This window comes from Mytilus galloprovincialis, chromosome 1 (assembly GCF_965363235.1).
Source record: "Mytilus galloprovincialis chromosome 1, xbMytGall1.hap1.1, whole genome shotgun sequence".
Taxonomy (NCBI): domain Eukaryota; kingdom Metazoa; phylum Mollusca; class Bivalvia; order Mytilida; family Mytilidae; genus Mytilus; species Mytilus galloprovincialis.
This window is the reverse complement of record NC_134838.1, coordinates 98,048,669-98,074,481: the sequence shown is the minus strand read 5'-3', so window position 1 is coordinate 98,074,481 and position 25,813 is coordinate 98,048,669. Positions and strand designations below refer to the sequence as shown.

Sequence of the window (25,813 nt, the reverse complement as noted above, 5' to 3'; positions counted from 1 at the left end):
AATTACAAAAAAAGATTTTTAACATACATGTCCAACAGAATATCACCTATTTTTAATAGAATTGTAAAATCCTTGTGTAACACATTGCATAGTAAAATCAATGAAACAATGATTCACTACCTGCGTCTTTAAAAGTATTGCAGGTCATGAACTTTAAATGCATCCAATCATAACAAGCGAATCATATTAACAATTAAAATGTCACTTAAAATACTAAAGAGCGGGAAACATGTTTATCCAGCAAAGGTAAATATTACCTGTATAAAGTTTAAATGTCTACAGATGGCCTTGTAATCAATTAATATAACAGGTAAAGTGAGGCACAATGATAAAAAATATCCTACTTAGAAACAAAACACAGGAAGCGCTTTCTAGAAAAAAAAATACAAAATACAACATTTTAGTAAATACAAAAAATTTAAAATGATTTACATATTTAACAAACTGTATCAATATTGATTTTTTCTATAGCACATTGTTTTAAACCCTTTCCCCCTTTTTCAAAAATGTCACATGGATGAATTAGACACGGATTCTGATCCTGATGATTCTTCTTTCTTCTCCATCTGACTTATTGCAACATCAACTAACAAGAAAAAAGAATTGAAATCTGAACTGGGTTTGTTTACTTTTGGTTTATTCATTGTCAAGTCCACTGGGCCAGATTGCCAAAAATTATCTTCCACTTTATTGTTTTTAACAGGCGAATAACTCATTCTTGGCAATTTAGCTGCTGGTACATGATCACCCTGATCAGACATAGATTCTGATTCAGAGAAGAAGTCACTTGAGGATGCTTCAAAGTCTGAAACATATCCGTCTGTTTCTGAAGATCTTGACGGAGAACTTAAACAGTCGAGAGGATGCTGATCTGGTGAATTTTCTTGGTCAGATGAGAAAGTTACACAGTCTAAAAGAGACTGTTTGTGTTTTCTTGTTATAGTATACTGCAGAGGATCCTGACCATCTTTCTTGATCATTTCTGGTAGAATTCTACGTCGGGCATTTATAAACCAGTTGCACACTTGTAGAACTGTCAAATTTGTGGCATTTGATAGAAAAACTTTCTCTTGATCTGAGGGGTAGGCATTGTATCTATGTTCATACAACCACCCTTTTAAAACACGAACTGCCTCTTTTGGTAAGTTGCCTCTTCTTTTTCTGTTGTCATTTTGCAATCCAATGGAATATTTTCTTCTTTCCTCAGAATCATAATCATTTTCCCAAGGTCTTAAAAATTTCAGATCTTTTGCTGCAATTAAAAAAAACAAAATAAGCAAAAACAGCTTATAAATAAATGTACAACAAATGTACAACAATAAAAAAAAAAATCCATTAACAGTCTGTGCACAGTAACAGGGCTCACACTACTTCAGAATTATAGGGAGAAGTGACTTCTCTTTTTGAAACTGATAGGGAGAAGTGGTGAGATTTGAAAGAGAAGTGCTCATTCGCGCGGGTGCGCTACAATGTTTGGATTTTACAATAGTATAAAGGGCCATATGTAAATAATGTTCTTTTTATGTTGTTCAATTCATATGAGTAAAAAATTACAATTAAAGTAACATTTGAAATTAAAAGTTGTTTAAGTTTTACTAAGGTTCTTGTGAGAAACTACCAACTAAATATCTAGCACTAAAAAAAATAATTTTATTTTAAAAAATGTAAAGAAATTATATCAATTACAATTTAATTAAAAATTATCTTGTGTATGAAATTCAGTGTTTCTCATAAAAAAAATATAAAAGTTATTAAGCTGGGCCATAATATATTGTTATTAGTATAATAGTCTCAGAGTTAAGCAACTTTAATCAATAGTTTGAAACATTCATAAAAAATATAGGGAATTATATACACCAATCAATTAGATGTAACCAAAAGTCTCTTAATGCGTGTGGGATGCGTAATTTTCCCCTTTGGGATCAATATTCTTCTGTCAGCTGTTCCATCCGTGCGTCCGTAGTAATTATTGTAAAAGTACGGATTTCGGTCATAGCTGGTCCGGTTCAGATCCGTAGTTTAGAAATCGGTCAATGGCGGAAGAATGCAAGAAAATTTACAAAAATAAACGATGTTTGACAAGTTATTTGGAAAGGAACATGACGGTTTTAATGCAATAAATGGATTAAACATTTACTGGAGGCAACTTTTATCACCTTAAAATGAAGTAACAAACTTATTTTGCCGCCGAAATTTAGGTTGATGTACGTTTTCGAGTAACAAGCACCGGAACTTGCGAAAATGCACGAAGTGATAAAAAGTTGTATTTTTATCAAATAACCTGATACACACTGCGAAGACAATGATTCAACCTCTTTTCTAAAGATAATGGATAGTTTATGTCTGAATTTCTTTAATTATCAGTTAAAAATTAATGTTTCATCAACTTGGTAAAAATTGAAAATGTCCGATGACGGAAGCGACTGAAAGCGACTTTCGTCAAGAACAGGGCGACTTGTTTTCGCTTTTGGGGGTCGGGGAAAGCGAAGTGACGGTCGCGAGGGCGACTTCTTCGCCCAAGTCGCCTGGTAGCGTGAGCCCTGAGTAAAATGCAAAAACAAAACTCTTATTTTTTTTTAACACATTCTATATGAACATTGTGAGAGACTAATGTTTCAGAATGGAAGCCTTGAAGGGAAAACATTCTGACACCTGGATTCTGCCTCAATGTCCTGTTTCAAAAGTTCGTTACAATGTAAGTCTCTCATTTTTCAGAATTATCAGCATTTAATTAGACTATTAATGCTCTTCATATTTTAACAAAAATTGACAAAAAAAGATAATAATCCCAATGTAGTTTATTTTTATATTCAAATGAAAGGCATTTTCTGCAAAACACCAAAGCAACTAGGAAATGAAACAAACAGCACAGGTAAGGTAGCAGGTACATTTACCTGATTACATCTGCCTACTGTTATTAAAAAATATTAATAAAACCTTTATTAAGTAATATTAAATATTACGGTAAATATACTTATTCAAATATTTGATATGGTATTAATTTTCGAAATGCATAAAAAGAAATTTTTAATTACTTGTTTCTTTTATAGCATAAATTGTTCCTTATTATTAACTCTCACTGATTGTCCTAATATATTAATTCATAATTGTCTATCAGGATTAGTCTACATTTTGTTTTGATAAACTAGTTAGCATGGAATGAGTAAAAATAATCTGACATGTATGAATTGTAAAACATGGATTCATATGTTCGTTTATTATATACTGCATATGCATAAATTGACTGACTAGACTAATTATAATTGTTCGCAAATATCAATAAAGAATAATACATTTTATTTCAGTATTCTACTATACCATGTCTACAGTAAACTGATTAAATGGAACTAATTATTCAGTTGCAGTAAACCAAATATATGTTAGGGAGCTACCATTTGATTTTTATGGGGGGGGGGGGCTAGGATGAAATTTGAAAAAAATAGGCAGGACAGGAGTTTTGAGTAAAAAAAAAGGCAGGATGAGACACTTGCAAAAAAAAAAGTCAGGACGACAATTGAGGTAAAAAAAAAGTCGGATATACTAAAAAAAAAGAAGGCAGGACCGAACAGAGTGAAAAATAAAAAGGCAGGACAGAGATTACAGCTAAAAAAAAATGCAGGACAAAATTTTTCATCCTAGCCCCCCCATAAAAATCAAATGGTAGCTCCCTTAACACTCTGGTAAAATAATGAACATAGCATGTTCAACTAGACAACAATGCAAAAAAATTCAAATCATTGGGAATGATACCTGTGCTAACAGGTACATGTATATAAGGGCTAATAGATACCAGGGCATATATGAACTAGGGCACAGGCACCCCCCCCCCCCCCCAAATATGGATTCATTTTACTAAAAATCCTGACTTAACAGCAAATTTGAACAAAACATCCTTTTCTTTACATATTGTTATCATTTGAAAAAGAAAGGATGATGAAATTGAATTAAATGGTAAACGTTTGTCTGTTTCTAACCACTAACTTAATGCCAATAATGGTATGGATAATCATACATGCTGATTTAGGGAGGGATCAGTACCCCCATATTGGAGCTTTATATACTGTACTATAAAAACATAAGAATCGTAAACCGAAATCCTCAAAACATTTGCTTGTCAGCCCCCCTTTCACATGATTTATTTCAGTATGGCGTTTTGGGGCAAATATTTTACACGAATGACATTTTAATATACAGATCCATTGCAACAGATGACAACCCACTCTCAGAAAAGAATGTGTTGCATTTTAAAAGTTTAAGGTTTCTTAAAGTCAGTTGTTTTTGACAACGCGGGAAATGTTTTTTTTTCATCGGTGGTTCAAGAAAAGCGAGTTCTGTCAAAATAATACCAGACGCAATTGATCATAAATAGATTGTTGCGTCCTTCTAGTGAATAATATGCTTTAGACAATTGCTTGTTAGCAATGTCCAAATGAGAATATGTTGTTTTCCTTTGTTGTTTTTGTTCGACCACGTGCTCACATATGACAAGTTCCAATGTCAACAACAATAAAGGCTAAATTTTAACAAATGCAATACACTTACACACACTTATTCTAAAATAACTTACCTCTTTTAATTTTCAAGCTGTCATTCATTTTCAGAGTTCCAAAATAAAACAATTTCTCTGCTAAATTTTAGAAAACACACTATCAACAACGCTTCCCTATCCACCTCGTGGTAGTATATTTGACAAACGCGGGACCACGTGTCTCATTACAATATTAGTTAACAACGTTGCCATTGGTCAAGCACCTGCGTTGCTCATTGCCATTGGATGATCTACTCTGACAGTTCGAGGCTTCAATGTCAATTTGTGCGGGAATAAACGTCGTTTTTGACACATGCGTATCTGACAGAAGAAAATATCATGTCATAAAATGGATTGCACTCCCCCTTTTTCTTGTTTATTTATAAGGGTATTATTTATCGTTGACCATGTTTCACACTATGCATGAGTACAAAATGATATATATTTCCTAAGTAATTTTACCTAATATTATGTCTCGGATTAAGAATAATGATATTGTTACCAGCTCATGTTACCGGATTGTTGAAAAGGTCATTGCCTCCCCCTTTTTTTTTCATTTAAGATCATTTCAGGCTTCTTTTTTTCCTCGTCATATATGAATTGATCACGCTCTCACTTTATGAAGCTACTAGAACACATTGGTACAGTAGTTTCAAACTATATGCAAACCGATTTTATTGATTTCTGTAAATTGCAGCTGCATAAGATGGGGAAAAAAGGGGGGTAGGACCTTTATTGGGACTCCGGGATCGGTTGTTGTTTAGCTCGGGATTGCGGGATCCGGGAATTTTTTTCGGGATGTCGGGATTCAAATTTCTTTAAATTCGGGACCTCGTGATTCCTTGTTTTTAAGCCCGGGATTTCGGGATCAGGACCCCTCCGACCCCCCCTTTTTCTTAGATCTTAGAGCGGATTGCTGTCGTCTGGGTTTGAAGTTATACATTAAGTTGTTCTAACGTACGGCCGGGTTCACGTCAACCGGCTCAGTGGGATGGTATTTGATCAAGTTTTGAAAGAGTATCATGACATGTTATAACAGTCAGTATAAACGTAATTGTAATCTTGGTGGTATATTATAGAACATACTACACGTTATTAGCAAAAGGGGGGGGGGGGAGTGGGGCTCTCCACTCAGTCATGCTTTAGTGATTCCCTAAATAACCAACTTAATTTCCCCTGCTCCCTGAAATCCAACTAGATAACTATATTTCAACTGATAATACTCGTCCGTGTATCCCTGTATGGCCACAGGAATTATTTCAGTCTAACCACATTTATATTGATACTGCCTAACGAAACGGTACCATCCCCACCCCATTTGATGTCACAAAAAACAGCAGAGGAAATAATTAATTTTTAAAGGTTTTCTTATGCCATAGAGTATATAAGTCGTATTTTTTATAATTTAATTTCCGTTAAAAAAGTAAAATATACGAAAATGTTGCTGTCGTTGCACGCGATCTTTTGCAGAAATCTACTTTTAAAAATGAGAAGTCCGTCACAAACATTGATTTCATACAAAAGAGGGACGAAAGATACCAAAGGGACAGTCAAACTCATAAATCTAAAACAAACTGACAACTAAAAATGAAAAAGACAAACAGAAAAACAATAGTACACACGACACAACATAGAAAACTAAAGAATAAACAACACGAACCCCACCAAAAACTAGGGGTGATCTCAGGTGCTCCGGAAGGGTAAGCAGATCCTGCTCCACATGTGGCACCCGTCGTGTTGCTTAATACAAAATGCATAATATACTCGAACCGTTGTCAAATTGTTCAATAAAACGGTGAAGAAATAAAACAGTGCATCAATTATTATACTTTACAGATGTGTTGTAAAGGATGGGCGCGTTTTCCTCTAGTCATAATTTCAGAATATTTGATCCTTTGGGCCGGATCCGTTCAAACCCATTTTCTTTGATTCAGTATGGATTCAAAACTAAATTTTTGGAACTATATATAGTAATGTCATGATAAATTAAGGATGCAATTACAAGATATCATAAAATGGAAGCTTTCAGTTGTTTGTTTCTTAAATAAGCTTAGTTGAAAAAACTGTAAAATAGGTTCAAGTTATGTTCCTTCTGTGACATCACATGACTGTGTCCGGTGCATACAATGCGAAATTTATGTACAATGTGTATTTAAGAAAGGTGTATCTTTATAAAATTCATGCAGTTTGAAGTATTTTACCGGCAATGCCGGGAAAATGATTTGTCTCAAATTACAGTCGTTAAAAGCAATTAATGATAAATTACTAATGTTTTTATATAATTTTTATATTAATAATATACTGGATTGTGCTTGTATCCGGTTACAAAATTAACAACTATATGAAATTTTTGCAACGGACCCTTGTCACGAATGTGCCAAATACATGAAAAACAAAAAGAAGGGAGCTTGATTATATATATTCTTCTAACTTCAGAAGGCCAAGTTGCTTCGATATGTATGTGTGTATCTGTATCTAACATTTAAGGTGACACTCCTTACACTCTTTTGCACCAACAAGATTTGTCCAATTTCTAATCTTGATGAGGGTAAGTACAAACAAATGTAGATATATAACACAAGACTAGTCCAATGGTCAAAATTAAGGTGTAATAAGTCTCTGTTATCAAGGGGCTTAAATGGTATAAAGGAAACCTATAATATAAGAAAAGATTTCGAGACTTTTCATGAAAATATAACATTCAAACAGACTCCTTTTCTTATATGAAAAAGTACGTTTAAACAAAATGTATTTCATTCGATTTGATTGCCAGACTGTTGTATTCACGATAATGTCCATATCTATTTTGATCCTTTGTCTGTGATTTAACAACTATACTTGTCTGGTGACATCTTGTAAAATACAGATGTCGCAACACCATAAATGACACATGTTACTAAGGCACTGGCAGGTTCTGCAGTTTGTTCGGAATATATTCGACAATGATTTGTATTGATTGAGCATAAAGTTTGTTTTTCTTTGTTCCGTTTGTAGTTGTTGTAGAAAAAAAAAATGAATAATAGATATCTGTAAATTGGTCCATAGATCTTTTTGAAATTTTATTATTTTGTGACAATTAAAACTACTTCTCATATGTGGATATCGATATTTCCACTCCAGTGGATGCATCATTAAAAAGTACATGTTCATGTATTCATAAATTTTACAACAATATTTTTAAACTATATCATTTACGTTTTTTGTGATTAAATAATACTTGTCTGATGACTATTTTCTGTAATTATATGGTAGCATTAAACAATGTATTTGAAATAAACAAGTATTTAAATCCTTGGAATAAAGAAAATTGTACAACGAAAAATGAGCTTGTCAACTTCATATATATATATGTGAATAAGTCAAGTTGCAACTGTCACATAATTTAAGTATCTTTTATTGTTCAAATATTTAATCGCTAAGAAGATATAAGTTTTAATCCTTGTTTGAGAGGTTCACAGATCAACGTCCATTGTATGTTTTCTTGACAAGATAGGACAGTTTCAAACACATGTTAGTTGTCTCAGCGGTATTTATTTACTCAAGCAGAGAACGAAACATTCGGTGTTGATAAGATATCTAATTGTTAAGTAAACTTGGAGATTAATTGATAAATATTTGATAACACCTGCTCTTTTTAATTCACATTGATAATGCATAATTAGTCTTCACAGGTAAAGCCGGAAACAAAATGACATTTATTTGAACATTTAGCGCATTATTTGTCCCCCTTTTTAAGTGGATTAATATTCCTGCGGCACTGTGAGAATGGAAAAAATTATTTAAACACGTGTCATTTGAACTTGTATTATATGTACATTGATTGCATTGACAGCAAGGTTGTTACATCTGGACTTTAATAGTAGTGACGATTATAGAGACGACCGCATTTTATTGTTTTCGAACGAATCCGTGTTCCAACCTCAAAAAGCGAAAAAAAAAAACCAACACAAACCGACGAGTAATATATATATATATCTGTGACTTGGTTAAATTTAAGATTTTAAATGTACAGAATGTGAATAAATCAATAACGCTTGAAAATGATTTACCGTCAAGTATTGTGTTACCAAAAATGAAAGGAGTGTTAATGAAAGGGAATAAACTTTAAAATAGGAAGTCGGATTAGTATATTAACAACGAGGAGATCGATGCGGTATATCTTCGTACGAGTTTCAGCAATGACCAAACCCATATGGAATATAACAACATGACAAAGTGTGAAACAATATAAACTTAATAAAGCGGCCTGATATATACGACAGCAATAACCAAAAATATATTTCCGACACTAACCAAGAAAACGACTCAATGACATGTTCATTTGTGCCAGTCGAACCACTAATGATAAGTAAGAATATGACGAGGTTTGACATGTTTGTGAGCACTAAACCCTCACACAACCCGATAAGATATATGGAACAACATCAGAACAACACAACATAAAAACTAACTCAAAATCATGTAGTTGGAAAGGGTATTCCTATATTCTGCCCGAATGATTTCGCCTTCCTTGTTATGACATTTTATTTGGTACACACTTAAGATTGGACTCGTATAACGGGCGAAGAATGCAGAGGATGAGATCATAGTAACCCTGTTGACCATAGTAACCCTGTTGACCATAGTAACCCTGTTGACCATAGTAACCCTGTTGACCCACCTAGTCTCGAGGCGAGTTCGTGGTTTTGGCGGTTTTAACATCTCAATATATATGTTTGTCAGTTGGTATTTAATTTGATAATACCGGTAATACGGGCTTCTCGACCGTGCAAGGGCTGTATAGCCAGTCAAGGTCGTAAAAAACTTCCATTTTTTGCTACACAGTTCCATAAGAGCAGGGAGCTCTCATATCCCTGAATCTCTATCGAAGGAGCTAGATGAGAGTACCCTATCATTAGATCCTGCATGGATTTGATATGTCGACAAATGAATGCACACATATTGTTTAATCTTGCAATTTACGTCCGGCATTTTAAGGTTTATTTGTAAAAATCCAAAATAACTATCCCTGATTTTCAAAGAAATCATAGTTTAAACGCGGACGACGAAGAAGACAAAAAAGAAATTGTCAAACCAAAATAAACATCCATAGTATCGTTTGCTTACTATGGAAGCGGAGAAACATAAGTTTTTATTTGTTCATGTACAAGTACAAATCCGAGACTTCTATAACGTTATAGTAGTCCATTTGGACAGTACAAATAAAGATCAAAAACATATTTGTGTACCTGTTGTACAATTGTTGTTTGATTGCAGGATAAATTAAAGAATATAATATAAACTGAACATATAAAAGAGACAAATAAAACATAAATAAAAAACAATTTCCGCATACGTGTAGATTATTAATTATGAATAATGTTGTAAGAGTCCGAATATTATTTATACATACAGTTGTATACACAATCCTGCATAGCTGTATAACGATATAGGTTTAGATTAAGTTTATAAAGCCAAATGATCATATAAAACCCTGGAAAAAGAGCGTCATAAAACAAGCCTATTATCACAGAGGACTAAGGCTTGTAAATTTTTTGCTATTTTGATATTAAAGTGGATTTTTTTTTAATAAACTTCATCATATAATAGGCTATTAGTTTTTCTCAATTGATTTTTTTTCATGTCGCGAGCCTTTTAGAGCCGACTATACGGTATAGGTTTTTTTGCATTGTTGACGGCCGTGAGGTTGAATATAGATTTTTAAAATTGCTTACATCCACTTCATATCAAATTCGGTGGATATATATATATATATATACATGTAGTTATCTCATTGGCAATCATACCTCATCTCCTTATTTTTATGTCCATAGAAAACAGATGCCCCGCTTGCATATAACGTTAGAAAGGGACATAAGCTTATTCTCTTTTTGTTTATCTACATATATCATAAATGGGGAATGTGTCCATAGAAAACAGATGCCCCGCTTGCATATAACGTTATAAAGGGACATAACTCAAGACACTGACCCAAAATGTGTACTAAAGTTGATCTGAGTTTTGTGTGCATAAACATTGTGTATCAGTTTTATAACATTTGTTGATGCAAACTTTAACAAACTGTATAGGGGTATAACTTTAGAAAGGTAGAAGTGAGGCCACCAAAATTAAAATTTAACCTGATATTTGTAGCAATTAGCATTAATTAAAAATCAAATCAAATCATTTTTTTTTAATTTTCTTATCACATTGCATATTTTGGAATTACAAAATTTAACTCTTCACACTTTCATATAAAAAGTTTGGTACAACCAATATTGTTATATGGTGCATCGATATGGGGACTTACTGAACATACTTATTAATAACGTTCAAAACAGGGCTAGTAAAATATTCCTTGGAGTAACTAAACTGATTAGCAATACTGCAGTACAGGGTGATTTAGGATGGCTGTCATGTCATGCTAAACAAAGACTGGAAGTTTTGAGATTCTTTTATAAACTTGAAAATTCAGAATATTCTCGTACTTTCTATAAGATACATTTATGGTCGAAACGAAAACGTAGATCCTGGAACTTTAATGTGATTAAGTTATTTCGCAATATGTCTGTAGAACACTTAATGCAGCCCGGAATTAGCAAAGAACTATTTTTTAAAGTGATTAAAAGTAAATTACGAATACTAGATGAACAGTTGTGGTTTACCAAACTTTGGAATGACAATTCGAATGTGAATGGAAACAAGTTGAGACTATATAGACGTTATAAGAAGGACCTTCAACCTGAACATTATGTTATTAACGCAATGCCACGCAACTTACGAAGTAATTTATGTAAACTTAGATGTGGAACTTTACCTCTGTCTGTCGAGACGGGTACACGAAACCACCAATACCGTTAGAAGAAAGAATTTGTCCATTTTGTAATAATGCTGTAGAAGACGAGATACACTTTTTGATTAATTGTGACATTTACAGTGACTTAAGGTTTAATTTGTTTCACAGAGCTATGGTCATGGATAATTCATTTTGTACAAAGTCAGATTTTAATCAATTTGTAATTTTAATTCAGAATGCTGAATTACAATACGAGTTATCTTGGTGCATAATATGATAAGACGTCGCACACTGAAAAGCAATTTACACTCTTAAGGGGGCTCGCGGGTCTAAATCGAAATTTTTATTTAATATAGGACTTCGCTATATTTTTCTATAAATGAACTTTATCTTATACTTAAAAGAAAAATGAAATAAAAAAATGGGGTCACCGTTCATTTACGGTCACAATCTGCCATCGAAAGAAGCATACATTTTTGTTAATGTCCTTTTTTTCTGTTGAACTAATAGGAGAAACAGAAGTAATATCGAAATAAAAAAAGAACTAAATTACAGAAATCGCTTAAATTTTACAATTATTTAGTTTATGTACAACTTATTCGAAAACAACAATAAAAAATATAGGTCACCGATGAGTTAAAAAAGATATCATATTTCAATTTTAATGCCAAAAAATGGCATTTTTGCACCAAAGGGAGATAATTAGGAGCTTTTTCAATAATATCTACATTTTAAAAGTCACCTATAGTGCGGTGACAGAAGTGTAAAAAGTCGTCTAGATCGCGAGTTTAATCTCCCCAAATAACACACGGCTAAAAATAGTCTTAACTTAAAGACAAATATTTCTTCTTTAGTTTTTGCCCTGTCGTCAGAATTTCGTACGGTCACATTTTTCTAAAAAGTCGTTTTAATGACTAGTAGTATATTGGAGAGTTTCAACCCCCCTTTTTCAAAATGAAAAATTGTGTACGTTTGCTTACATTTAATTGAAATAGTTTTTCCTGAAGCCATTTTTATATGTCAAAATATTCTATTTAGTATTTTATTTTCTTCTAATCTATAAATTTTGCGAAGTTTGGACTGTTTAAAATTGAGGTAATTTAATTGCAAATTCAGACACAAACTTTAGTTTCTTCTTCTTATTAGTAATAAAATTTATCCCATAATATTTTAAGCATATAGTATTTCATAAAACTAATTAGTGATAAAAATTTCGGAACTAAAATATGAAAAAAAACATAAGAAATCAATGGAAAGAGAATGGACTAAAAACTTCAATTTCAACACGGAACTCAATCACTTGCCTTCCGTCACATTTTGTGTATTAGTCAACAATTTACTCTCAACTGATATATGAAATTACTATCTTTTTCGCTATTATATACACATTTTTTCAATTAAAGTGCACGTATATGCCACATACTTTGTTTGTATATGTTTATATTCTATGTTTTTTTGTTATAAAACATTAAATATACTTTGTCAGAAAAGTCTTATTGTAAAATCAAAATAATTGACGGATAGTTTCAGTAAATATTCCGTGATATGTCAAGTCCGTTGCAACTTGCTCCAATAAGTCCAAAGAAAAGACAAAAGTCGTTCAATTACATGCAGTGCTAATATGCAAAAAAAGCAAACTCGACTGGAATTTTGAGTCAATTTACCCATATAGGGAAGTCGATTTTTGTATCTGCATCGAATAAAAAATTGGATTAGGTGAACATCAAGATGTTTCATGCACAGGCACTTATTTCTGTCAATATGGGTTTACTATCCATATGTACGAAAAATCACCCTTGTGATTTTCCGTACGGGTATGGATAGTAAACCCCATATTGACAGAAACAAGTGCCTGTGATTTCATGCGAAAGCTGTTAAGGTGGTACCCAACACTTTAACTAAAATTAATTTGGCTCGTTTAATTTTCATAAAATTTTGACAAGGTATTTACTTTGACCCTTTGACAAAAATATAAAAATTTCAAAAAATTTGAACCAACCGTTTTATCAGAAAAATTACACTGGTTATATAGCAGTTTGACAAACACTTATTTTGATCATTGAGAAGCGTAATATTCCCTTAACAACACAACGTAATTAAAACGTTTAGCTGATTTTACAGAGTTATCTCCCTGTAGTGTAAGGTACCACCTTAATTCGAAGAACTCCGTGCAGACAGTTTATCATCGTTCATGTTACAAAAGTTACACAAGTTAACATATTTGTGCCCCCTTTTAGAGCGAGGAAGCTTCTTATCTGATATTTAATGACGACATACAATTATCGGACTGTTGTCCCTCAGTTTCGAGTATTTGTATGCGTTCTAGAATGCAGTCGTTCAACTGGAGCGCTTGTATATTTTGTTGCAACAAAACATTTAGAAATATCAAAAACTACTCAAGTTTGAATCAGATGAGCGTATGAAGAATGTTTTATCCGTGTCAGATAAAGTTAAAATTGAAATAGTTTTTGCGTCCATCTTTTAAACTTCAAGCACTCTGTCATTTTGGTTGCATTACAAATCATTTGCTAAAAACGAAAAAAGACCCAAAAAAATCCAAACCCGTGGAAGCAGATATCTCAGATCACGATACTGCTTTTACTAATTTTATGTTGGCTTTTGACAACGATTTAATGGTCATTCCTCATGACACCGTTACTTGATAAATATAGATCTTTTCTTCCGACTGACTCTAATTTAAAATATTCTACTTGTAACATGCGGTCTAAACTTATTGATTTCTATAGAAATCCAGTTGTCAAACAACTTCAACAAGTTCAAGGCAAATATAACATAATATATAGTAGCAAAATAACTATTTCAGATGCCATATCAGCTGCTAGGCAATTGAAAACTGACCTCAAAATCTCAATGTCAACGGTAATAGACACAAATAACGGACAGATATTTCATTCCGCTGCAAGTATACTTAGAAAACACATCGAAACTCTAAAGAAGAATACCCAACTTCGGATGAATTATCTCTTCCTTCTTCAATTCAGTCAATGCCTTCGTATTTATTACAATTCATTTCATAGTTACTTGATGAAACTGCATATAGCCAAGACTATTATCAGAAAATGGCACCAGAGAAATTGCGTAAATGCTAAACAATTGTTAAGTCAATCGTTTGTGTGGCCAATTTTGTTTTACTCTTTTTCATTTATGATTGGTTTTACTAATGTACCATGAGTTTGGTTCAAAACACCTTGTTGAAACATTGAATGCCAATATGGATTTTATGCTTCTTAAAGTAAAGTGCGACGCTATCTAATGTGTTGCCAACCATGAAAATGAGCGAATTCAAGATAGTGTGTACTTCTCGTATATTTGTTTCCTCAGCATCTTTGCAGACACGCATATGGATGTCATCACACCTTCCTAAACCCCCTTTTAGATCTCTGTTAAATCTTGGATGAATTGATAGGGATGGTTTGAAGCTGGTATTTTTTTAGGAACAAATGTCTTCGGACTTCCTACAATACCTTGTCTATACTTGTAAAAAAAAAACTCAAAATAACGTGTTTGCTTTGAGCAGAACCTTTCATGTGTCTTGTCATGTCTTTTGACGGTTGATGAAAATGAAGATGATGAAGATAATGGTTGATTTGGTATAAAGCTTGTTGCACTGGTACACCAAGGTTAGGGGAGTGTTGGCGCACCCTTAGAAAAAAGTTAAACCCCGCCACATTCTGTATGTGTCAGTTTCAAGTCACGAGACGGTAATGCAGTGTTTGTCGTTTGTTTCTATATACTATATTTGTTTGTTTCTTATTTATTTTGTACATTAATCGGGCCGTTAGATTTTTCGTTTGTTTTACATTATTTATTTCGGGAATTGAAGACTATGCAGTATGAATTTTACTCATTGTTGAAGCCCGTACGGGACCTATAACTGTAAGTTAATGTATGTCTCATTTGCAATCATATCACATCTTCTTTTTTTGTATGGAATACTTTTGAAGTTTGTGGTACGTTGCAAGGAAAAAAAGGGGGATATAGGTACAAACCCTATAATTTAATAGATTTTAACCAGAGTAAAATACACAACAACAGATAATACTATGGAAGCAATAATAATTGTGAAAAACACAAAAGCAACGAGTAGTCTATAAAAAAAACCTGAAGTATCCGCAAATTCAATTTTAGGTCATATTTGACTGTAGTGTTCTATTGCTTTGGTTTGATACCTCACCCAATATGATAGTTTAAAAAATAATTTTAAAGTATTGTCCTGCATGACACTTGATGTTTACCTGAAATTGAAATTTGTCAGAAGGTTAAGGTGCTCTAGACAATTTATAGGTTGAAAACTTGATTTTTGAAGTTTTGTTTATAAAACGTCGTTTTATGAATTTTTTTGATAAAAAATCTCAATGATTAAGGTTTATGTATAATAACAAACATTACTTAAGCCAAAACAGTATCATTTGTATTTAGGTAGAGTTTAGAAATATAAAAAAATGTCAAAATTGAAACCCTCTCAAATTTTCACAGATTTTTACATATGACCTTTGACCTTAATTTTAAAAAAATGTGACCATATCAAGTCTTGACGACAGGCATATTATTATAGTACACGATTTCCTCTTTCCAATAATATATTATATAGGTGTGTGTTCGGTGGGGAGATTAAATTTAAAGAAATCGGCCTTCAGTCACCGCACTACTAGGGCTAACACGAATTGGTTTTTTGGAAAGATTTTTGTACCATATGATAAAGTAACAACTACTAAAGGTAATAAATAAAATTTGTAATGAAAAATAAATGTTTAATTTTTTCTGAAAATTTTATACCCGCGAGCCTCCTTAATTGTATATTTCCGTAAAAGTCAAAGTTACATTTAATTTATTAATTTTTTTAATTCATGATTTGTATATTTCCGTAAAAGTCAAAGTTTCATTTATTTATTTATTTATTTTTTTAATTAATTTCATTCATGTCCTATTTATTTACTATTTTACTCAGATGTTTTTAATAAAACAATAAAATTGAGAATGGAAATGGGGAATGTGTCAAAGAGACAACAACCCGACCAAAATAAAAAAAACACAACAGCAGAAGGTCACCAACAGGTCTTCAATGTAGCGAGAAATTCCCGCACCCGGAGGCGTCCTTCAGCTGGCCCCTAAACAAATATATACTAGTTCAGTGATAATGAACGCCATACTAATTTCCAAATTGTACACAAGAAACTAAAATTTAAATAATAAAACAATATCACTTCATTTTATTTTTCGCAATCTGTTTATATAACCTCTTTAAATATATTCTTTTTATCACATATCATTTATTTTTTACGTCATACTTAATTTTGTCATTTCTATTTTTAAAAGATATGTTTTTTTTAAATTACTTATTTTTTTATGATGTGAAATATCAGGATAATTTTAAACATTTTTAACATTTTACTATGTTTTTCAATTTGTATTTGTTGTAAAAATAGATATATATATTTGTATATATAGTGTCTCATATATATTTGTATATATAGTGTCTCATAAGCCTATCTTGGCTGGGTATTTGTCTTGTTTATTATTGTGCAATGTATTTTATATAATTTGTATAAAAATCTGTAGACAAGTATGTGCCACTTTAATAAAATAAATTATTATTATTATTATTATAAATCTTTCTCACTCCGCTCTCTCTGATTAATGATTATGTTTATAAATATTAGATACAACATAAAAGCCATAATATAATTTATAAATCATACAATTTCAGTTAGTGAGTAAAGAGAGATAACTCTGATTGTTGAAATAAACATTTTAATTATTATATATTAATTGATTGTCCCCCTCCTATAATTTCAAGTCTCTTACTATTCATTGTATTTTATGTTGTATTTTATTATTTCATCGTTTCAGATAAAAATCATAGTTACCATCGTATGAAATTTCAAACCCGCAAGGGCCCATAATTGAATAAAGAATTTCTATTTCTAATTCAAACAAAGTCCATCTAAAATATGGCGGATATGCAACATACGTGAAAATTTAAAGATCTATCAGAGTAATGTGCTTGTTATCTTGTTGTATGGTGCAGTATAATGGAGATTAACACTGAAAGACACACACACACATACTCTCTGTATTTCACAACAAATGTATTAGGAAAATTTGTAAGATATATTGATCGATTGACCAGCAAAGATTTCAAATACAGAACTGTCATGCAATAGACCATCATAAAACAACGGAGATTCATGGGGCTAAGAAACACCATCAGAAAAGAACAAAATGACATTATAAAAAAAAAACCCAGCTCTGAAAGGGTTAAAGTAATGCCGGAACCTTTTATAGCTAACTTACGGTATGGGTGTTCATTGCTGGAGGTCGTCCAGTAACCGATATAGTTTTTAACATCTTCGTCATGTGGTCTCCGAAAGACAGTTGTCTCTTCGGCATTTATATGACATCTTATCTTTTTTTCTGATTAGAAACCTTCAGAGAATATTTAAGACAACATTCAAAAATACTTATATTGATATCTGCCCGAGAAAGTAATATCTTTTAAATATCTGAAAAATTGCAAAAGATAGGTATTTATTTAAAACCAAGATTTTGGAATCCATGCAAGGATCACAAAAAGAAGCCTTATCTGCCTGTCGCAAATCAGGAGCCTGTTATTCAGTGGCTGTCGTTAGTTGTTGTGTAACATATTTTTTTTTCGTTCATTATTTTGAACATAAATTATGTCGCTAGTTTCTCGTTTGAATTGTTAGAGATACATTTGTCATTTCTGGGCTACTTAAAGATGACTGTTGTATGGGCTTTGTTTATTGATGAATGCCATACTGTGACACCTAGTTGTTTATTCCTGTGTCATTTGGTTCCGTGTGTGTGTTTATTTTAAATAAAAATGCCTAAAGAAAGGTTGACTGTATAGACAGTTTTGACCGTAAAGGGACGATAACTTGGAAGGCGGTTATATAAATGTACTCAGTATTGTTTGACATCCAAAATTTCACTCCCGAGTGTACCTTTCGATTCGATGTTAAAAAAAAAAAAAAACCCGACTGAAATACAGGTGCTTTTTTCGTTGATATTCGACGAACTAACAATATAAACACCATCCTTGCCATCAAAATATAAAAGCGTATTTCAAAAATGCAATGAAAAGGAACGCCATTGTTTAACAAATACACGAGGGTGCCCTCCAACGAGCATCCCTTTTCGCAAAATATCTTTGGGGAATTCGAACAGGTCGTTGTACAACCCCCAAAAATATTAAGAAGAACAAATATGTATCTTTTCTGCATGCAGTGCTTTCTGCAAATGTGTTTGATGAGGAATCGGTTCAACGATGATTAGTGTAAAATCCAACAGCAAATATAACATTCTTCAGAATAACTGCTTGTTCTTAAGAATATACCATGTTTTTTTTCGAGACAGATAGGCCGAATAATTCTAATCTGATATATTACATTGCAACAAATCGATCAGTAGCGACAATAGTCTTTGTTTTTGATTCAAGATGATGCATGCATGTTCAGTGAAAAAGCAGCAGCAATTATTTTTTTCGTTAAGACGAAATATTATTAATACGTGTACTCGCTTAATCTATGTCGAAAAAGTGTACTTTTAAATGCGGTCCTATAAGCAGATACGGTTAATGATTTTCAACAGTCTAGAGGGACTCAGTTTACATTAAAAATAATTATGTTTAATTCATTTGATGATTATTATATTTATATTTAATAACCAATCAGACAACGTTTATTTGGGGCATTCGACCTATTTTAACTCAGATTTTGGAATTTTTTAATCGAAATTATAGAAAAATGGAATGTTGTTAGTACATATAAAATAGAAAATGATGAATACTATTAGCTAAAGCAAGTTTGGATGGGGTTCTGTGTATTTACATTGTTTGTACAACTCTCCTTACTGATGCCATATTTTGGAATTTCCGTGACCTAAATGGTTCGCGAAAATTAATATTTTTATATATAGTATAGTAAATAGTAATAACAATGTATTTTTTTCTTTTGATGTTGATAAGCTATTAATTAGTAGAAACATTTTTTTCTCATTTAAATATCGGTCTCCATCCGTTTTTAACACTTTGCACTTTAATTAAATCTACAGGCCGTAAATTGAACGGTTCACTCTGCAGTTGTTCTTCAGTTAAACTTCCAAAAATATTACCATCAAAGGCTTCTTTTTCACATAAATCTGCTAATATGTCTAATTTACAAAATCGAAAACAAGCAACAAGCTCTTCAACTGACATATCTTTTAAACCTTCACCATTAAGAAGTCCTGCATTGAGCTTAGGTGAAACTGCAGACGTCGGTTTAACAACTAAAACAGGTTTGAACGTACTATCACATATTTCAGTGTATTCCCCTCCTTCAACATCGCCTATAAATTCTAAGTTTTTCTCATATTTTTGTTTAACTCCACTCCTGCAACTTGTTTGGTCCTTTCCAATATCTTTTCCGCTACTTGTATTATACGATGATTGAGCGAAGATATTTTTCAAGCTAGTTGGAAATTTCCTCCCAATTGAACCAACTAGTTTCTGGAAGATTTAAAAAGAAAACAAAGATGGAGTTTAAATTAGCTCTAGGTATTACAAGTCACACTATTGTAATGCAGAGGAATGTTTGGTGCAGTGATTTTGACAAGATTAGTGCATTGTATCAATTCCTGCTACAGATACTATAAATGACAAACAGTTGCAAATCTACTAACATGTCACTTATTCGGTGAAGTTCTGAAAATTAACGATACCGGTTAAGTCACTTTCAAGAGGCTATCATGTTTAATTATTTTTGTAAATGGAGATGATAAATTAAAAGCTAATGACATGGCACAGAGACCACATTCATAGAAATAAATATGAATATAAGAAGAATTGGATTGTCAATGTGATGACTGCAAAAGAAATTAAAAAAAAAAAAAAAATAGTGTGACGCTGAAAAATCTACGGAAAAACAATGAGAATAACCCAGTTTAACTCTTTTATATATATACAAAGATTTATATTATTTCATGCGATTGATTGCAACCGAACTTAAGTCATTTTCAGATAACATAATGCCATGTCCAGTTTCTTTACTGGGTACGCACTATTTGAAGAAGAAAAAAAAAATAACCTTATTATGAGTAATAAAAAAAAACAACATACACACACTACCTTGACTTTTGATTTTTGAATCATTTCTCTTTTGTAAAATATCTCCTTCGTACCTGGAAAATTGAAATTTGATTAATCTGAAGCTATAGTTTAGAACCAAAATTCAAGAATTTTACTTAAATAAGTTCAGCTGATCTGAGCTCAATATTGGCATTTACATTCAATTCCCTAAAATTGCATAACGAAAATTAGAGCTTTACTGCTTCGAGAAATACATACATTTTTCAGAAACAATGTATAAATAATAAATTTCATGGTCAAGATGTTTCATTCAGATTGGTCGTAAAGTGGTAATTGATTTTCCGGAATGCAAAACATCCAAAATCATACGAGCATTATTCAACGATAAAAGATTTCTTTCCTTCCTGTTTTGACCATTTGGTTTATTTAACACCAATCATATACCATAATATTTTCTAATGATTTGTCTTTGGTTTGCAATGTTAAATGAAGAAAGATAATTATAATAGAATAGCTCCTAAAGATAATTAAAAAGTTAAAATGAATTTTACCTGATTCATCCATTACTTCGTAATCATCGGTGTCATCACCCTTTTTGTCTGAAAAAATATTTTTGTCAATGAAAATTTAATCCTTATATCAGAATGTTTCTGTTTATACGACAGACAATTAAAATATCATATTATTCGTAAATTCTTTGTCTTCAATTGTTTTTTGTTTTGTTTATGCGACTGTCTGAACGTATGTGCTACAACCACACCAGCCTTTATCTATTTATTTCTGTTTTGAAGGCGATATATATAAAAAAAAAAAAAACCATAAAAATGATCATATATAAGAATATAATCTCCAATTTGAAGTCAATAGACCATTTTAGATATGTGACTTTTTTTTCAGGCTCATAAGCAACACGACGGGTGCCACATGTGGAGCAGGATCTGCTTACCCTTCCGGAGCACCTGAGATCACCCCTAGTTTTTGGTGGGGTTCGTGTTGTTTATTCTTTAGTTTTCTATGTTGTGTCATGTGTACTATTGTTTGTCTGTTTGTCCTTTTCATTTTTAGCCATGGCGTTGTCAGTTTATTTTCGATTTATGAGTTTGACTGTCCCTAAGGTTTCTTTCGTCCCTCTTTTGAGGCCAGTCAATTGAATCTTTTAAATTGTCAGTTTTATAGATTCCTTCTCGGTCGTCAATAGACTTTGGACTTTCTTGAAGTCGCCCCCACAGCATATATTTTCTTTTAACTGCAACATGATACAATACTTACATATTGCTAATACCAACAAAAAATTATTCTTTTTACGAGATTAAGTAGGAAAACTGCAATAAACACTGAACACACAGACAAAGTTCTATCACAATTCCTAAGCTTTATGCAAAATATGGTCAAGACAAATTAAAAAAAGTTTGAATATATTTTTTTGTTGGTATTAACAATATGACAATAGATGAAAGTAAAATAATGCTTGCATTTCTAAGACATATTCTGACTGTATCTATATTAACACATACAGTAACAAAATAAGCAAAGTGGAGGGGACCATGCCCTAGCAACTGAATGAAAAAGTAAAGTAGATAGGAATAATGTTGAAATTTTAAGTCAGGTTTGTTTTCCAGTAGGTAATACTAGTAGCATTTATGAAATACAGGCGTAAAAAAAGTCTATTTTTTCTTAGAACCGAGACATGTTAGAATTATTACACGACTTGTTTAAGTCCACAAAATATGGATCCCCGTTGCTTCTCCTTACTCAGTTACCCCCTTAAATCTCAATTTTGCACTCAAATAATACGTGTCAATGTGGTATGATTGCGAATGAGACAACTCTCTATCATAGACCAAATCACATAAAAGTTAACAAATGTTGGTCACCGTACGGCCTTCAGCAATTCAAACGAGAAAAATAACTTAAGGAATATGTAAAGCATATTATTTTGCGTCTGGTATAACGAAGAGTGCACGAATTATCCACTAATACTAAAAACATAGACTGCACCCACAGCCAATGAGGATTACACATATGTATAGTCCTGAGTACAATGTTATCGTCGTAACATGGCTGCGTTTAAGATTCTCGATTGGTGATTGTAACCTTTTTTTAGTCTACAAGTACAATTTGTACAACTGTGATCATATATGTACAATATTACCTGACATCTTTATGTAGTCATCATCTTTATCTCGCATTCTGGGAATTGTTATTTCTTTTTGCAAATTTGGTGGACGAGCTTCCACTGGAAAAATAAAAGTTCAGTTATTGGTAGACAGAAAATGTAGGAAATTTACTTTATATTAGGTTGATGGACTTAAAACATTTAAAACAATAATTCGTCCCCAGTACACGGATGCCCCACTAGCACTATCATTTTCTATGTTCAATGAACAGTGAAATGGGGAAAAACTCTAATTTGGCATTAAGATTAGAAAGATCATATCATAGGGAACATGTGTACTAAGTTTCAAGTTGATTGGACTTCATCTTCATAAAAAACTACCTTGACCAAAAACTTTAATCTGAAGCGAGACAGACGAGCGGACGGACGAACGAACGGACGAACGGACGCACAGACCAGAAAACATAATACCCCTCTACTATCGTAGGTGGGGCATATATACAATGCTTTAGGACTAAGAATGCGTGATTGGGTATCATTTCGAATGTGTAGGAAATTTTTGAAGGATCTAAACACTGGCTGAACTACATCTGAATACAGATTTTTTTTAAACTATAGTATACATGATGCCCTTAGAAATTCGATTTGCAAATGTATAGAATGTATGTAAAAGGCGACCAAAATAATTCGAAAACAGAGGGACAGTTACTTGAGTAAGATCAACCTTAATATGGTGAAAATGATCAATTGGTCAATATCTATTTCCCTTGAAATTGCACAAACCATTTTGGCAATATTACCTTTGAACCTTTGACAAGATTACAAACAAGTCAACACGGCACAAACATAGACAAATAATTGCCCTTCATTGGCATTTCTTTCTAAATTTAGGGTTTTGGGTAAAAAATATTGTTCAAAGGGAGAAAATAAAAGCAGCAAGAATGATTAGAAAAATAATTTCTACAAGTAAGCCAACATGATCGAAATCAGCAATTGACTCTTATGCCTTCCAAATGTCAAGTTTTGCCAATTATTGTGTTTTAAATATATTATTCAAAAATATAATTGATCCAATAGTTATAGCAAACAATCCCATCTTCGAGGAAGATGCAGGCTCCTTGAAGCATATTTTTTTATATTTCATTTAGAGTTGAGGCTTTAAACGTATGAAATGCCACAACCAATTTATATTTCTTCCCTAAAATATTCAACTTATAAAATGTTAACTTATACCTGAACTTTGTCTTCTAGGAGGAAGTTTTGGAGCTGGTACAGAATACGGCACTTCTCTGATCTTCAGATTTATCATGGGTCTTGGCTTTTTGACCATATCAACATACAGCATGCTATCAACAGCTGACATATCTTGGCTTTGTGAAACATTTGTTGATTGTAAAATTTCATAATCTTTATCACCTTGATTGATGGCAAGATACACTTCAAGTTCTCTCACTATTTCTCCGTTTGTAGGCAACATGATAACATTTCTCTGTACAAACTTTCCCTCATCCTTCTGTGATGTCTGAGGCTTACTATGGCCTACGACAACTTCTTCGGTAATGAATCCCAAAAGTGTCAAACTACCAGTAAATGTGCAGATATTGGGTAGTGCTTCATCAAGATTTGTTGTAAAAAATTTCTGTACCTCTTCATCGACAAATGTTACAGTTTGAGGTAAAGGAAATCGATCAATCACCTCTTTTATGGTATACTGATTATTGTCTGGTTTGGAAGTAAGGTTGTAATGCCCTGATGTTGAAATGACTAAAAGTTCACCAGTTTTTACATCCGTGCAAACTAAACCTATTCCATCAAGAAATCTATCAAGTTCAAGACTGTCTCCCTTTTCAACTGTTCGTGCTGAAAAACGTTCTGTAGTTCGTGATGTAAAAGCCTCGGTTACAGTTACATACCGAGGAAAAACTTTTATTAACTCTTCAACAGAATGGAAAGTTTCTTCTTTCGTTCTTTCGCCTGTAATTGTAACTTTCCCTTTGTATTCAAGCGGAATAAATATCTCTTCTATTTTTTTTTTTTTTGCAGATAAAACATCAGCTCTCACCTTTTGAATGTACTTAAGACAATCCAGTCTTATTAGATCACCTGGAGAAAATGATTCACTATCATTGTTATAAAACCCTGTTGCCACTTTAACGAGAATAGGCAGTTTCTCGTCTCTGAGTATTTCTTTGAGAGGTGCAGACTTTCCCGACCAATCAATTGTTTCTTCTGTAGATTCCATTGCAATATTTACATAAAGACCGATATTGCTTCCTGGTGCAAATAATGCGCACTTTCTAGCAATGTGTAACTTTAAGATATTTAAAATATCGACATTGACCGTTATTCAACCATAATGTTTTATAAAAAAATATTACCTTGTTGCGATTGACCGACTACCTATTTTTAGGAATTCCTTGAATAGAGGTATTATTCTACATATACAAATTAAGTATATCTACAAATAATTAAGTGCATACCTTGCACAAGAGGCTTTTTATGGCTTGGAAAAACCGAAAACGTTTAAAATAATCAGTAGGGAGACTGTGTACAATTTCACAAAAATAATATTCCTCAGCTATATTTGCTACTGAAAATGATACTTCCTTCTTCTCTCAATGGTGTGTTATTATTTTCAGTATTGTATTGAGCAATGGATTATTAAGTTTTGATTATTTCTTCCTAAGATCAAGCTTCCTATTTGGTTATATCAGCTCTTGTTGAATGTTTAATTTTTCCAAACAATTTTGTCTGGAGCATCCCTAAAGAGAAATTTAGTGTCAAAATTCTAATCTGGTCAGTTAATTGGTACCGTTCAAGTAATTCTATTGCTGCTCATTTCATTGGTTAGATTACGCAAATTTGTTAATTCATATCAGAAATTGTATTTTAAAAAATATTCATATTTTAATAAGTTATACATGTAAAGGTTATAAATTCCACACAACCTTCTAAAAGAATTGTAATAGAAAATGTTATAAGACCCTCATAAAGTGCTTGTTACATTGGACTCGGATCGACAGTTTAGGTTTTTTGTTCTACAGTATGTCACGTCGGATATCAAATGTAAATTTTAACTTAAAGCAGAAGGAACATTTAGAATAAGAAGGCCACAACAAAAAGGTATCTAAACATTGTTTGCATAAGACCAACAGTCAAAAAGCACTAATACAGGAAGGACATCACTCAGTCTCATTACTTGCAATTTAAGGCTCTTTTAGTTATCAAAGAAACAAAGCCTAATGTATCACTTCAAACTTCGTGCATTACAATTGTTCGACTGAA

The 25,813-nt window shown here is 32.3% G+C and overlaps 2 protein-coding genes across 2 annotated transcripts; both read right to left on the bottom strand.

Annotated features, from left to right (window-relative positions):
* Nucleotides 1-230: 230 nt before the first annotated feature.
* LOC143046435 (homeobox protein TGIF2LX-like) lies at nucleotides 231-4,719 on the bottom strand. The gene is made up of 2 exons (XM_076219600.1): nucleotides 4,568-4,719; nucleotides 231-1,252 (listed from the first exon to the last, which is right to left on the bottom strand). The coding sequence occupies exons 1-2, from the start codon at nucleotides 4,593-4,595 to the stop codon at nucleotides 510-512; spliced, it is 771 nt and encodes a 256-aa protein (XP_076075715.1). The 5' UTR covers nucleotides 4,596-4,719; the 3' UTR covers nucleotides 231-509.
* A 14,584-nt stretch (nucleotides 4,720-19,303) lies between these two features.
* Nucleotides 19,304-24,879, bottom strand: LOC143046425 (uncharacterized). Its single transcript, XM_076219591.1, has 5 exons — nucleotides 23,762-24,879; nucleotides 22,565-22,648; nucleotides 20,964-21,011; nucleotides 20,452-20,504; nucleotides 19,304-19,833 (listed from the first exon to the last, which is right to left on the bottom strand). The coding sequence occupies exons 1-5, from the start codon at nucleotides 24,768-24,770 to the stop codon at nucleotides 19,339-19,341; spliced, it is 1,689 nt and encodes a 562-aa protein (XP_076075706.1). The 5' UTR covers nucleotides 24,771-24,879; the 3' UTR covers nucleotides 19,304-19,338.
* Nucleotides 24,880-25,813: the final 934 nt, after the last annotated feature.

Excerpts from the sequence above, each read along its gene's own strand:
- LOC143046435 (XM_076219600.1), bottom strand. The coding sequence starts at position 4,595 with ATGAATGACAGCTTGAAAATTAAAAGAG. Across the intron at positions 1,253-4,567 it reads CAGCTTGAAAATTAAAAGAG|CAAAAGATCTGAAATTTTTA; the intron begins GTAAGTTATTTT and ends TTTTAATTGCAG.
- LOC143046425 (XM_076219591.1), bottom strand. The coding sequence starts at position 24,770 with ATGGAATCTACAGAAGAAACAATTGATTGGTCGGGAAAGTCTGCACCT. Across the intron at positions 22,649-23,761 it reads TCCTAGAAGACAAAGTTCAG|TGGAAGCTCGTCCACCAAAT; the intron begins GTATAAGTTAAC and ends TTATTTTTCCAG. Across the intron at positions 21,012-22,564 it reads TGACTACATAAAGATGTCAG|ACAAAAAGGGTGATGACACC; the intron begins GTAATATTGTAC and ends ATATTTTTTCAG.